This window comes from Labeo rohita, chromosome 21 (genome assembly GCF_022985175.1).
Source record: "Labeo rohita strain BAU-BD-2019 chromosome 21, IGBB_LRoh.1.0, whole genome shotgun sequence".
Taxonomy (NCBI): Eukaryota; Metazoa; Chordata; class Actinopteri; order Cypriniformes; family Cyprinidae; genus Labeo; species Labeo rohita.
The window spans coordinates 22,341,998-22,358,277 of record NC_066889.1 but is presented as its reverse complement, the minus strand read 5'-3'; the positions used below and the strand labels follow the sequence as shown (position 1 = coordinate 22,358,277).

Below are 16,280 nucleotides of genomic sequence, written 5' to 3'. Positions count from 1 at the left end.
AGTTGACTAATACTAGAGTGTGAAATACAACAAGTGAGAGTCCACTGTCAACCGCACATCATTAGTTCATTTATGGGTGTGGGTTTGAAAGAGAAATGATTTTGCCATGTTTGATTATTAAATCACAAAATGCATCGTTAATGCATTTTTTTTCTTTCCCTGGAGCATCAGTGATCAGTGAGCATCAGTGATTTAAACCTTCTGTAATAGTTGCATATGAGCCCCTCAGTTGTCTTTAATGTGAAAATATGGATCTCAAAATCTTACAGTCATTGTTGGAAAGGGTTAAAATACACAATAACCTAAAGGATTTTCCTGAAGAACAGCAGGCAGTCGAACTGTTCAGGACAAACAAGGGACTCATGAACAACTATCACTAAACAACAACAACAACAACAACAACAACAAAAAAAAAAACAGCTGTGCATCATTCATTGTATGTTAAATTTTGAACGGGGTCATTTAAAAAAAAAAAAAAAAAAAAAAAAAAAAAAAAAAAAAAAATTCAACTAATATTTTCTCTTGTGGACTAAAGTCAAAGTCTAATATAGTACTACTAATAAAATGTTCATAATTATAAACATTATAAAAATTAGGATTATAAAAAAAATAAATAAATACAAATTGTATTACTATTATTAATATTTTGTATGCACATTATTTTTATAAAATGGTAATTTAATAATTTAAATAAATTAATTAATATATTAATAAGATCATTTTAGAAATGATAAAATAATGATTTCTTCAATACATTACCAAATTAGATCTAAGGAATAATAATAATAATAATAATAATAATAATAATAATAATAATAATAATAATAATAATTATTAAGAATAATAATTTTGGGCATTTTGTGCAACCCTCATGATGTATTCTATAACGAAATCATAACAGTTATATGGAAATATATCTTCTCTTAAAACACTTATCCTAAATTAAACTAGGCTACAACACAAAAGATGGTTAACAATAAAATGGGAATTCTTGATAAAGAGAGAAACAGTTGCAAAAACAGTCAAGTGTGGAAACACACAAACATGTGGATACAGTGTAAAAAAATAAACATTGAAAATAAAAAGACCTGAGCCTGCAGGCTTATCAAAGCTTTATGAAAAGAAGATGGTGCCATTAGGATGAATTTGCTTATATAAAGAGACCAATAAATGGAAAAAGTGACGCATGATTGGAGGCTATCGCATTTGAATGCCACATTCAAAGCATCTTGGTCTAGTTTTACTGCATGACAAGAGCCTCTGAGTTTGGATGCTGATGAAAGTTAGCACGTGTTTGAATGTATGTGAAAGGAGATGCTTCCACAAAAACAGGAAGGAACAACCTGACAGGTTGACGGAAGGAAGGAAGAAGGGCCACATCTGATGTCAACTGAAATAGCACAGCTCTCCAAGTACACATGCCCTATTCCGGTTTACTGTACAGTAGGTCTCCACAGGAAGGAATCTCTTCACTTACACCTCCTTTCTTAAACACTCCATCAGATTAGAAGCTTCTTGTTACAGGACATTTGAATGAAAAGCATGTTGTTATGTTTGCATGAATGCAGCAGCCAGTCTGTCTATGAGGGCAGACCGTTCTCTAGCAGACCCACTATTGTATTAAACTAGAATAACTTGTAGACTCAGTTTGCTTTGGCTCAGTGTTGACTATTCCTCAGTATACATTCACATGTATATTTGCAGAAAGTGTTTCTAGAAGCTCAGCCAGCACAGGCGGAACAGGTGCTGTCTATGGTTCACTGGAAAACGTCTTATCAGCATAAAACTGTGAAATGTAATGCTTTTGTGAAGACTTCACATCACATCACTTATCACATCTTAAGATGGGTTTCACTCCAAGCGTGTTAAAATGCATTAGACAAGGGGTTTTCAGTCTTGGACCCACAGGTGGCTGCAAGAGAATGCTAGGAGGTTGATGGAAAATTGAGGAAAAAAAGTAAAAAAAATAAAATAAAAAAAAGTACATTTTTAAAAAAGATAATAAATAATAATCCAGTATTTAACCCTAACACCACACTACTATAGTAAGTAGAAAACTAGTAAATGACAACTAAATATTTCCCAAAAATATTTACACTTTACATATTATTACTTTGTTATAGTATAAATTGGGTCTATACATATCAAAATAAATACATAAATAAATAATATATTTTATATATAATTTTTATAATTACATTTGAATTTTAGAATGTGAATTTTTACGTAATTTTTCTCTTTATTTTTAAATGTCACTTTTTTTCCATTGTCACACACATTATTTTACATATAATTTTTACATTTAATGTTTATTATTTTTACATTTTTTCCCCATTGTCACAAACATTATTTGTTTTATTTTTATCATTTTTTTATTTTTACATTATCCATTATTTTTACATTTTCATTTAATTGTCTCTCACACACACTACAATTTTTACATTTAATTTTTCACACTGTCACACACATTTTTTTACATTTGTTTTTATATTTTAATATAGATTTTTAGAATCCTTGCATTTAATTTAAGTAATTTTTACATTTTCATTTTTCCATTGTCTCACACATATTATTACAAATATATACACATTAGAATTTTTACATTTAATTTTTATTATTTTTACTTTTTTCTCCATTTCACACATTATTCTTCCTATTTTATATAATTACTTATATATATATATGAAATTTTACATTTAATTTTTTTCAGTCATTTTTACATTTTCATTATTTTAGACATTACAATGTCACACACACATATTTTCTCTCTCTCTTTTTGATAATTTTTATTTGTGTTTTTTTATTTTATTTATTTATGTTTTAGAATATTTACATCTAATTTTATCAAAGTAATTTTTCCATTTTCTTTTTTTTTTTCCATTTTCATCCAAGGTTTAGTTTTCTTTACAAAGAATAATAATGTATAAATAATAATGTATGTGTAGATAAGACACACCAAGAGAGTCATATCATAATTCAGGCACTTTTAATAAAAAAAAAAAAAAAAAAAAAAAACGATGTCATATAGACATTATTTATTGATGCTACCAACACTGCCATAAGTCATTCTTGCAATTTCAACAACAACAACAAAATATAAATTAACTGCCAGTTAGATTATTTTACCTTAGTGACAGGTTTAAAAAAAAAAAAATTGACTTCTACAAGTCAAAGCCGACTATCCATTGACCAGACAGACCATAAAATACCAAAAGCTGACAAACATCCCCTCCCGCATGCACAGTCAGCAGACGAACCCTTAACTGTCTATGAAACTGAGGAAGGGAGGGAAAGACAAGGGGGAGACAGATAAAACAAAAGCCTGAGAGCATGAGGACACCTCCTCATTACTCCAAGACAAGTTCATACTTGCTCTCACTCTCTCAGAACACATCCAGCCCTATTAGTCAAATAGTTGACGAGGGAGGTCTAGAGATCCCTAGAGGAATTTGTGTGTTCAGACCTCCCTCCAACCTCCTGACCTCCTGTCCATCTACCACAAACATCTTCATAACTGCTCCAGGCTTTATAAAGGGAGAGTCTATGAGGGTGGCTGTCTCTCATGAAGACCAAACATCTTCCCACAGTTGTGGAATTTCAATTTCAGGCTTAGTCAGCAGATAGACTCAGCATTTAATGACGTCAATGAGATCCACCTGCATTCATCTCGCAGAAATACTTCTCTAAAATGAGCTCAGAACGAGACGATCATTTCATTAAGTGCCAGCTCATCAAGTGACTCAAGCCTATCATCAGTAAAAGATCCGGATTGGTACTTCAAGCACATACAATGAAACCTACACTTGCGAACCAGTCCTGACTTGTTCTGAGAGTATGTGTGCACACAAAGTTGCGGTGATCCAAAATTTCCAGTCACAGCCAAAAGAGCTTTTGTTTTCCCATAATAACTTTAGGAAATCATCTCACACTGTTCGTTTCACTCAAACTGGTTTTTCAACTGAAAATCGGTCTAAAAACAACACTCAGGCTGTATTTACCAAGTCAAGTTTTCATGCAGAGATAGTTTCTATGATTGACATGAGGGGAAAAAGACAAGAAGCAGCTCCCAAACACAGTAACCACTACTGACGTCACAAATTATAGACTGGTAACATTTCATTTCCCACGTGTCAGGTTGGAAGTGCTGGATAGCTATGTTCCTGTTAGTTTCTAGGAAAGTCTTGTTAAAAGCAAATGTTGTAAACAATTGCAGTATTCCATGTCTTGAAGAATGAAGCTGTTTAAATGACAAAAGCATATTTCTTTAAACAAACGTGATTATCTCCCATCACGCTTTGTAGAGGAACTAATGTATGGTTATGGAGGGGTGTCTTTACAGGTAGAGGATATAACCAGTTCTCCAAACCAACTAGAGGAACCATACTGCAGTCAAAATACTTAGTAGAAACTTCCTGGGAACAAAATGGAAGGACTTTTTTTAATTTAACAATCTTATTATTAGAGTTACAGGAGAAAATATAATTTGTGCACAGAAAGCTATTAATAAAAATCCTGAGGATATTATTAACGACGAAAGAACGGTAACGTCAACACGGTAAACGCCTAAGAAATGTTTATAGAGTGGGAAAACATCCATTCAAAACAGAATTAGTAGTATCAAAAATATTTTCAGATAAATATTACTCAATGTTGCCTCTAAATGTTATTTAAACCTGCATGTGTATACTTGAAGCTTTAGGGGGGCGTTTAAACGCGACGCGTTTAGTCCGAGTTATTTTTAATTGTCGGTTAGTGTTGCGTCGCGTTTTTTAGGACGCCGTGTCAAAAAAAAAATTGTCATGATTTACTCAACATGTACTTGTACAAGCCTGTGTGACTTACTTTATTCATTCCGTTGAACATAAGCGTAGTTAGGAAGAAAGTTATGAACTGACAGTTTGAGCAAATGATGTCCCTGTCATATTTTTTGAGTGAAAAACGCGTTTCGTTAGGCTTTTGTTTTTGAGCGCGAACGCGTCCAGGTTTCGGTGTACACGCGTCTGCTAAAAATCTCTTAAATAGTTGTGGCTGTCGTGTCCACGTTAACTAAATCATTTTTATACTTTAAACGGTAGCTCTACTGTACAGAAAATGACTTTATCCTTTTTAAAAGTCACACAAACGCGTTTTACCTGTAATCATCTCCCGCTTGCCTTCGTCCAGGTTGGTAGAAATCACATCACCCATGATGGCGATTTAAGTGACAGTCACGGATATCGAAGAAAGTTCCTTTGGATCTGAAACGGAGGAAACACTACAGAAATGTGTCTTCTGAGTCTTCCAGATAAATCATCCCTGGTTTACTTCAGAGCGGTGTGTTCATTTTGACGTGACTTCACTGACTGTGTAACGCCCTCTCTGAGTGAGAAACAACACTCATTTAAGCTCGTTGAGTCAAATGAGTGACATTCAGAGGGTGTGGTTTACACCGCTTGACACACCCAACTTCATAACAAACCTTCTGTTGTATTTTTAATCACAGTTAATTTAAGAGTCTGATATGATTAAGGATTAGCTTTTGTTATATGATGGGCTTTATTTGATGTATGTATTTATTTTGATAGAAAGGAAACACGGTTTGATCTTAAGTTTTTTTTTTTTTTTTTTTCTGTCTTACAAGAATTGCAATACAGATCATTTTAACATTTTGTCAGGGAAATGCAAACAACTTTTTAGAAACCTGAATAAAGTCGTTTTTCTTTCACTTTAAGTCAAGGGAAGGGAGGGAAATATTTAATAAAATATCATCTAAATTATATTTGTATTATTTTAAATATATATATGTGTGTGTGTGTGTGTGTGTGTGTGTGTGTATATAATCCAAAAAAAATAAAACATATATATATATATATATATATTATATAGTCTGGCATGGCAGAAAGATTAAATAATTTACTAAAAACTGTTTAAAAATATCATTTTCATTTATCAACTATTTATTTATTTTTTTTATTTCATGTATTTTATATTTTATTTCTAAAAAGCCTTTTTTTAACACATTTAAATATATTTGGTACTTTTTAATTTTTTGTGGTACAATTTACCACAATTTTAGTAACTTAATCTGATTCAAACATTATACAAGTATATGTGTGACAAAAGTTAAACGTTTAATAAAAAAAATATAACTTTTCTTTAAAAATTATATATATATATATATGTGTGTGTGTGTGTGTGTATATATATATATAATCCAAAGAAAATAAAATATGTCTTTTGCTTGGTGCAGCAGATTAAAATACTATTATTAAAAATACACTAAATAACACTATATATATACATATATATATATATATATATATATATATATATACATATATATTATTATTATTATTATATAGTCTGGCATGGCAGAAAGATTAAATAATTTACTAAAAACTGTTTAAAAATATCATTTTCACTTATCAACCATTTATTTATTATTTTTATTTCATGTATTTTATATTTTATTTCTAAAAAGCCTTTTTTAACACATTTAAATATAGTTGGTACTTTGTAATTTTTTGTGGTACAATTTACCACATTTTTTGTAACTTAATCTGATTCAAACATTATACAAGTATATGTGTGACAAAAGTTAAACGTTTAATAAAAAAAAAACATATATATATATATATATATATATATATATATATATATATATATATATATATAATTTTTAAAGAAAAGTTTATATATTAAAGTTTATATATTATAGTCATTATATATATATATATATATATATATATAGTCTGGTTTCAACGTTTAATAAAAAAACCATTTTCTTTATATATATAAATATAAATATAAATTCCTAAAAACTGTTCAATAATATAATTAATAAAAATAGTTTCCTAAAATATTGTTTTAATATGAATAAATTCTAAAATATTTTGATATATTGATGTAATCATACCCTAAAATTGTAATAACATTTACTAAAAAATAAGTTTAAAATATAATTATATTACATTAAAACGCAAGTTGGATCAAATAATGCAATTTATATAGTAAATGATTTAATTGTAATATAACACTACGTATGGTAACATTGTCTACTTTTATAAATAAAGACGACTGCTTCATAATCATTTATAATTATTCTAATCAGAAAATATTCACAAATGTTATAAAAAAAAATACAAAAACACCCAAATAACGACTGTAATATAGTTTATATTACTGAAACAAAGTTAACTGGCAAAATTAAATTACGATAAAGGCGTTATGTTTAATAGACGTTTATCGCCCCCATGCGCTCAAAATGACTAAATGCTGCACTACATCCAGCAGTGTGATCACGCCTATGATACTGTATGACAACAGTAAAATGTAAATTATTGTTAGTCTATCTTTATTTGATTTAATGTTTCAGTTAGTATTTTAACAATTTATTTGGTTACCTTGATGAAGTAAACAAAAACTGCTGTGCTTTTTAGTGAAAATTTAGTGTAGAGTATTAAACCTTCAGTCGCTCCTCTAAATGAGCGACCTGCTCTTTTGTCACGCACAGCATCCACTGATCACGGCATGAACAAATCAGCGTGAAATCAAGAAAGGATTTACTTGTGATTCAGTGTCTGCGCCCTCAGCGATTGGCAAACGCACAGCATATAACGGCGCTCGGTCGGTCGGTCGGTAGCATGAGCGCATGTGAGGGAGGGGCGGATACGCAGTGACGAATCTCCGCAGTCAGCTGCTGTGAGTGCGCAGCACCGCTCCGCTCTGCCAGAGACAGCAAGAGGAGGAGAGGGAGGAGAAGATACAGCACACGGGCGAACACTCAGGAGCATCATGGCACCAATTGGATTAAAGGCGGTCGTTGGCGAAAGTAAGACCATAATGTTAATCCTCGGCTACTGAGGTTTAATATTCAACCGTACGCGCGTGCTATTTTATGGTAGGCTACCTTCCCGTTGCATGTGTCATTAGTGTTCCTCAGCGTTAGGTTCCCCCTGGATGCGGCTGGTTGTTTCCCTGCCATTGTGCTGAACGGGGAGGACATTACTCTCGGGATGCTGCGGATGCGCATTGTGCATCATGCCACGAATAGGTTTTAATTTTCATTGTGTGTTGTTTAAATTATTAATATGTGGCACGAGAAACAGAGTAACACCCAAAAAAGCACGATGCACCAGTGTAATCACAGGAACGCCCTTATTCTGCACGGACGTTTGAGGAATTACGCAGGGTTTTGTCGACAGACCTCTACGATTTTATTTCATTCTGCTCGCTTTGTTATTTATATGCGTTATAGGATAGAAATGAAGGGATGTTTGCACAACTCTACTTTCTAGTTGTAGAGATGAGCTTAATAAATGCGTTTTGGCAAAGCCTCACCCCTGTGATTGATCACCAGTGCATTATATTCCATTGCGTAAAGCTCCAGCTGGTGAACTGATCTGCCCAGGAAGTGCCCGTGCTTTTAACATGAATGCAGCTGCTTCGCATCTCCAGATGGATCGTTAAATGGCGGAGTGGTTCATGTACGGTTGAATAGGGGAAAATGAGAGCACCAAATGATGCCGCATCCCTCAGATGTGTAGCTGGATCTGTCATGTGTAGTGCATACTAGCTGAGAGAGCGTTCAGGAACGGAATGGCGTTTAGTACAGACAGATCGATGGCGGTTGTAGGTGCTTTCGTTTTGGAGAAATATTTTGCTTATGCAGCAGGTTATGAAGATAACCGAAATATATTATTATATACTGTATATAATTAAGAATAAGGCAATACGTTGAATTAACCGTGAAATGTTTGAGTAGAAAGATTGAAACTGTATTTTCTTTTAAAATCTATTTCAGTTATCTGTTTTGTTTACAACTTTAAATATTTTTATAGTATAATACATGAAATGCTTCTAAAAAAGCATTTTACACAAATAAACGACTAAATAAATAGGCTTATGATCATGGCAAAGTTTATATAACGCCCATTTATTTATTAATTTATTTATTTTGAAATGTTTTTAGAGGCATTTCATGTATTTTATGTGTATAAAGTTTAACACAGTTAAAATATTTGGTACTTTTTACCTTTTACCTCAAGTATGTTTTTTTTTCATTAGTATAGGAGTAATTTTATTCAATAATCTTATATAAATACGTAAAAAATGCAGTTCATAAAAATGTGTGGCAAAAGTAGTTTACTATACATTATAATTATTATAAAACTATAAAATAATTACTATTATAATTACGATAAAATTACATATATTATTGGTACTATTTTTTAAATATCCAATGGCAAATGAGGCAATTTTGATTCAAAATATCCTAAATAGGACTTATTTATTAATTTAATTTTATTTATTTTTCCCCCAAATCAAAGTTTGAATTCATGAAGCCAACTTATAGTCATGATTTTTTAAAAATAATATATTTTGATTTTTTATGTAAAGGGACATTTTGTCAAAGGGAGTATAATATTTTACACTATGATGGAGAAAAATCTCAAAAAAAAATCAGTGCTGGGCAAGTTTTATATATAAATATTGTCAAAATATATGCTGTATGTGTGTCTATATATACATAATAAATATACACAGTACACATATAATATATAAACAAAAAAATATATATATTTTGGACGCAATTAATCACAATTATTCGCTGCCCAGCATTATTTTTAATTCATATATTTTGACCTTTTATGAAAAGGAACATTTTATTCTGGTCAAATGGGGTAAAATATTTTACATTAAATATATTTTTACATTAAATACAATAACATTTAAAATAACTGAGGAAAATCTGAAACTAAAATATTTTTTCATATTTATAAAACCATCCTTTTCATCATCTTGGACATCTAACATTTGTCACTGACTCATTATTATCCCCACATCATTCAACAGAACTGCATTAAAAACATTTTCAGTTTGTTTTGTTTGTAATACATCCATTAATGTTGCTAAAACACCTTATGCAAACTGAAAGCACACAAAATAAAACATAATAGTGAAAATGCTGTTGCATTGTCCAGTTCAAATGAAAGCTCACGCACATAATCAATATTGACTGAAACCTGATCATTGAAAGGCATAGACGCTCCGAACACCTGCCCTGGATTCTGTCTTCCTCACATGCGGGATGATGGATTGGTTTTCCTGCGGTTTGATGTGCCGTGGGTGTGTGTATGTGTGTTGGTTTCACTGTCTTCTCCAGAGACATGAGATCCAGCACACATCATACAGATAAAACACAGGGTCAGATAAAGAGCAAAGCCATGAGAGGAAGACTGGCCAAATGCACATCCATCCATTATCTGTTTTAATTTGTTTTTACCTTTAAAATATGCAATATTGACAGGGAGCTGTACATATGCGTTGCAGGATGTAATGTAAGGGGACAGCAGGAGCACACATGGACAGCATCTGTGTAAATGACTCACAGTATTTGTCTAAAGGGTCTTTCATCGGCATTAATCTAGCTCTGAATGAACCAGTTCTTTTGTTAGCCTGCCTATTTGTCGATCCATTCCATGAATTGAGCTGATACTATGCCCTACTTACCAGATTTAGTCAAATTACATCCAACATTCAGGAAAACATATATACATATATTCTTGATTTTCTTGATTTCGTATATATATATATATATATACACACACACACACGCACACACACACACACATATATATATATATATATATATATATATACATACATACACAGAAAACGAGCAAAGAACATTTACATTATCAAAGATCATCACTGACTTTTATTCAGTTTATGCACGTTAAAAAACACTCCCGTTATAAGTAGTAAAACTGTCTACACTGTATGACTGATAAATACAGTCTCTTAAACTTACATCCCACGTACATCTGCACTTTGTTCGTTATGATGAGTGAATTCGCAAAGAGTCAATTAGGGAACGCGCGCTGAGTAATGAACTCCGGTAATTCAGCGATGACTCAAAACCGCTTCTGATTGGCCATTCCATTCATTTACTCAACGGAATCGTGTGTGATTGGTTAAAAGGCGGACAAAGAAATATAATAGAAAAAATAGGCCCTGATATTAATTAGATAATAAAACTTGCCTTATAATAATAATCATCATCATCTTGATATCTTTAAAGGCATTAGCAACAGGCAATATCTCGAATCTCTTCAATACACGATCGTCTATAGACACAACCCTAATCCCTGATATAGATCCACCAAACACAAAATCTGAATTAGTGGTATATGACACCTTTTGTACATTGCACGTACATCTGCACTTTGTTGTTTATGATGAGAGAATTCGCAAAAAGCAGATCCTGCACTGAGCAACAGAACTCTGGTGATTCAGCGATGACTTATCTGAACGCTTCTGATTGGTCACGGTATTCATAAACTCAACGGAATCGTGTGTGATTGGTTATAACTCGCAGCACTGTTAAAACGTGGATATCTTTAAAGGCATCAGCCACAGGCAATATCTCTTGACTATCATCAATACATGATATTATCGTACATGATACCCCCAGCTTCATAAACAGTCTTTTTAACTACACAATATTATTTCTGTCTTACAGTCATTCATATTATCACAGAAATACTGGGATCAAAGTTTATAGTTCAGATATAAACACTGATGTCTATGGTAGCGATCAAAACTTCTTATGCTTCAAATAAAGTTTGTGTCCATTGCATTGTTTCACCACTAGGTGGTGAAAAGTGATTGTTAAAAAATGTATGTCATTGAATCATTCACTGAAGAAATTCGTTCAAAAACGCAGATTCGTCTAGTAATATAACAAATGAAGTATTTATGAGTTATTAAATCATATTTGAGTATTTTCTTGAGTTCGTATATATATAGGCCTACACACACTTATATAGCCTATGTATAAGAGTCATGAAGACCACCTAAACCACCCATAGCCTGTGAGATCGCAGATACACCATAATTATCATGCTAGTTTATTAAATTATGTACATAGTTTCATAGCCGAAGTGAGTTATTAAATCATATTTGAGACAAAAAATCGTGACCCAGAATCGTGCAGCGTTAACTCTGTTGTTCATGATGAAAGCAGAATTCAACGACAAAACTCAGGTGATTCCGCGATGACTCATTTGAACGCTTCTGATTGGCCATTCCATTCATGAACTCAACGGAATCGTGTGTGATTGGTTATAACGCGCTACACTGTTAAAACGTGCAAACAGTAATGATTACACAAATAAGCGCTAATATTAGATAATAATACTAGCCTGATAATAATAATAGTCAAATGCATCAGCTAAGGGTGATATCTCTGTCTATTGCTGATACATAACACTATCGTCTGTTTTTTTAACATAAGCTGAAAGTCCTTGATCACAGTGTGTATATTTGTGTATGGCAATGTGCCTTGCGGCAAACTGCAAGCTGTGATTCATGCTTCACTTGAATGGAGGACATCTATAACTCCTTTAAAGCTCAAAGAGAACTCCAAGACTTTCACGCCAGTGTATATGACATAGTATGTATTAAGAAGTGTTTGTGACAATGGACGTAGTTTATTGTTTTCCATTAACAGAGCTGGGGAGTATGGATCCAGAATGTGGCTCTTTATTGTTTTAGAATTGCATTCAATAGCTACTAATCAAAGTTTCTCCTTCAATCCAATGCACAAGCAAACCTATCTTTACAGCATATATACACAAGAACACATCAAACAGATACACCAGGATAAAAATAGCAGTTAATGATGATTAATTCTAGTGTGGATGAAAAAGAATGAGGGGTTAAATGAAGGGCAGAATGAAATTAAAAAGGGAGTAGCAATATAAAAACATATAAAAACGGTACTAAAAATATCTTAAACCAGTCCAGGGTTGATTTTAGAGGAGTTCTGAATAATTTCTCTCTCATTTATCATCTGTCAGGAAACGGCGTCTTATCTCTTAGAAAAGTATTAAAATCCTTTGCTTGCATTATCAAGCACCATTAGTTACAAACCAACCAGAGAGAAGAAGAATTTACGTGGAAGGAAGTCTGTAGTATTCTAGATATTTTACTGATGTTTGCTGACAACGACTCTCATATTTTTAAATCCCAAAGACCAATTCTGGCAAGCCGTGAAATGTGTTAAAGACTGCTGAATAAATCACGCTGTCTATTAGTCTACTGTACACCAGCATGGCTGTCTCCATGTCTGAAATGCACCACTAGCCGGTCATTATCCATGATTGCACTCGCCCTGACATTTGGGTGTTGCATTAGCTTTGTGCAAGGGTGCACAGACCAGTGTAACATCTCTAGTCTCTGCAGGCGGGTGCACATTGTACCAACGGTCGAAATGAATTATAGATTTCTATTTAGATTAGCCATGAGCCTGCAATTGTGCAGGTTTATATAATTTCTCCCTGGTGGTTAGCAATGGCATGATCTGGTTTAGGATGCTTTTTATATTTAAGTTAATGGTAAAGAATAAAGATAATGTTTAGTTCAAGCTCTCAGCTGAGTCTCTTCGAATACATTATCCAGAATTCCTCCCATTCAGCCCTGGGTTTATGGCTTTTCTATGAAAATGAGCCTGAGTGGAGAGCTCTGGGAAAGATAAATCAGACCTCAGGATAAAAGATGCCGTCCCGCTTAGACAAACAGAGTGCTGAAATGAACTACTACAGTATGTACAAAACATACTGTACAATACAAAACATGCAGATATCTTATGTAAATATGAAATTTAAAACATTTTTAGTTTGAAACTGTAACACAAACAGCAGTGTAGGTTTTTGAGATCATATACAACGTATATTTCGGAAGAATATATTGTGTTGAATCAAATTACTTACAGTTAGGGATGCACATTATATTAGTACCATGTCCATTATTAGTGGATATTAAAGTGTTATTTTGTGCGTGTGTTTTTATTAGTACTGGTTGATTATGGATATTAATGTGCATGTTCATTTTCCTATATTTACATTTATATCACTGTTGCTATAATATGTTTTTTTTTTTTTTTTTTTTTTTTTACAATAACATCAATAAAATGAATAATACCAATAAATAAAAAGAAAATTGATTAAATTATATAACAATTACATTTATCATTTATCCAATCATTTATCCAATATAATTTACTAAAATAATTTTAATAACGAATCCTTAGCAAATCACAAAAATGCATAACACAAATAAAAATAAAATGTGTAAAAACATTTAACAATTACAATAATTTGCTCAAAATAATTTATTAAAATAATTTCAATAACAAATCTTTAGCAAATCACAAAAATAATTGTAATTCTAGCTTGTCTACATTTTTTATTTTATTGTTTTTACAATAACATCAATAAAATGCATTATACAAATAAAAATAAATTTAAATAAAATGTGTAAAAATATTATAAGAATTACAATCATTTATCCAGTATAATTCATTCAAATAATTTTAATTAAAAGCAAATCACAAAATTAATTTGAATTCTTTCGCTACATTTTTTTTACAGTAACATCAGTAAAATGTGTAACAATAATAAATAAATAAAAACAAATTTAAAAAAAATGTGTAAAATTATTATAACATTACAAAAATTTTATCCAATATAATTCATCTTTAGCAAATCACCAAAGTAATTTTAATTCTTTCGTGCTATATTTTATTTTCAATTTATTTAGACAAAAGAATAACATTTTAATACTTACATTTTATACTTTTTTTTTGCCATAATGAATAATATTGAAAACATTTTCAGTTTGAAACCGTAACATGTTTAAATTTCCAAACAAACACCAGTGTAGGTTTTGGAGGTCATATACAACGTAATATGATATATTTCTGAATAATATTTCCTGTTGTATCAAATTACTTACGGTTAAGGATGCACATTATTTTAGCCCCATGTCCATTATTACTGGATATTAAGAGATTTTTGCATTTATTGGTATTGGTTGATTGGTTTTTACAATAACATCAATAAAATGAACAAGACCAATAAAAATAAAATATATAAAAATAAAATGTGTAAAAATATTATAAAAATTTCAATAATTTATTCAAATAATTTTAATAACAAATCTTTAGCAAAAAGTTCATTTTAATTCTTAATTTTAATTCTTTCTTGTCTTGTCTTGTTTATACTGGCATTTTTTTATTTTAATTTGTGTTATTAAATATTAACTTTACTGGTGTGGTTAAATCACTCAATTTTTAGATAACAGACACAATTAAATGTGTAAGTGTAAGAAAGTGTATTCTGTGTATTCATTGAACGGATGTGTTGCGTAGTGACTCAGCATGCTGAAATTCTATACCAGCAGGACAGCATCCGAGTCAATGTGTGTGTGTGTGTGTGTGCTCTGTCCTTGGACTCTGTGACGTTGGTTGGGTTTTAGCGGAGCATCTTCTGTCTGTTACACAAGGACAATATTGGATAGTCACCTTCTCAGGGGCATTATCTGACATTTAGACCGCACTGCAGTATAGACGATGCTCCGACAACACCAGTTTTCTTCAAAAAGGCTCTATATATTAATATAAAACTTCTCAATAAGAAACAAGTGATTCAGTTTCTGTTTGCAATCCTACGCAGCAGATATTAATAGCAAACCTTGGGTGGAAAATAAGAAAAACACCAAGGGCACTGATGCAACCAAGTGAAGCAACATAAAAAAATAGGATTGTAGGTTTAGTCTTCATATCAGAAAATCAAAGCAGAGGATACAAGGATAAGGAAAACCACAGACTGTCTCTTTAAGGTAAATGGTCGTAAAAATCCCGAGAGACTGAGCATAAAAGTGGGTCATGAAATGAGAGTGCCCTGAGGGAGCCTGGGAATATGGAGGGTTAAATCTGCAGCGATGAGCACTTACACAGTTTTCTGCACTGACCAGTAGTACAGCTGGGTGATATCGCAATTTGACGGCAATAATGGCCTACAAGGGTGATTTTTTTAAACAGAGGAAGCAAACAAATAGCTGGTGCAGTTCAAAGTAGAATACAGTAAAAATCAGTAAACATAACCAGTAGTCACACTCAACCAGCGAATGTATTATATTCTAACATTCTTGCTAAAGCCGTCTTTGATTACAGCTGTAAGATATAGGTTCATTAAACCAAATATCTACTTTTATCGCAAACTACAGCTTGTGCTTAATTAAGACATCTACATTAAGGTTAAATATGAAGAGTGAAGAGCTGGAGTGAGATGAGACTCCAGTTGGTGTACTCAGGAGAGAGTTCAGTGTTTAAGTGAAAGAGCACGAGACAGAAACAGTGTGGGTACCATATATCCTGTGAGCGCTTATGAGGGCATCTGCATTGTCCTTTACCTTATTTGTGACGTGATGGAGAAATCAGCCTGACATGAATGAGG

The 16,280-nt window shown here is 32.1% G+C and overlaps 2 protein-coding genes across 3 annotated transcripts in view; one reads left to right on the top strand and one right to left on the bottom strand.

The window, feature by feature from the left end:
- niban2a (niban apoptosis regulator 2a) overlaps nucleotides 1–5,378 on the bottom strand; it is a 31,173-nt gene extending 25,795 nt beyond the window's left edge. The window contains exon 1 of the mRNA XM_051093832.1: nucleotides 5,133–5,378. Within this exon, the coding sequence (XP_050949789.1) occupies nucleotides 5,133–5,187 (55 nt within the window). The 5' untranslated portion in view covers nucleotides 5,188–5,378. The remainder of the gene's footprint in view (nucleotides 1–5,132) is intronic.
- Nucleotides 5,379–7,651: 2,273 nt separating this feature from the next.
- The window catches only part of stxbp1a (syntaxin binding protein 1a), a 38,788-nt gene continuing 30,159 nt past the window's right edge, over nucleotides 7,652–16,280 (top strand). For both annotated transcript variants that reach the window (XM_051093033.1, XM_051093032.1), the window contains exon 1: nucleotides 7,652–7,810. In XM_051093033.1, the coding sequence (XP_050948990.1) occupies nucleotides 7,774–7,810 (37 nt within the window). In that variant the 5' untranslated portion in view covers nucleotides 7,652–7,773. The remainder of the gene's footprint in view (nucleotides 7,811–16,280) is intronic.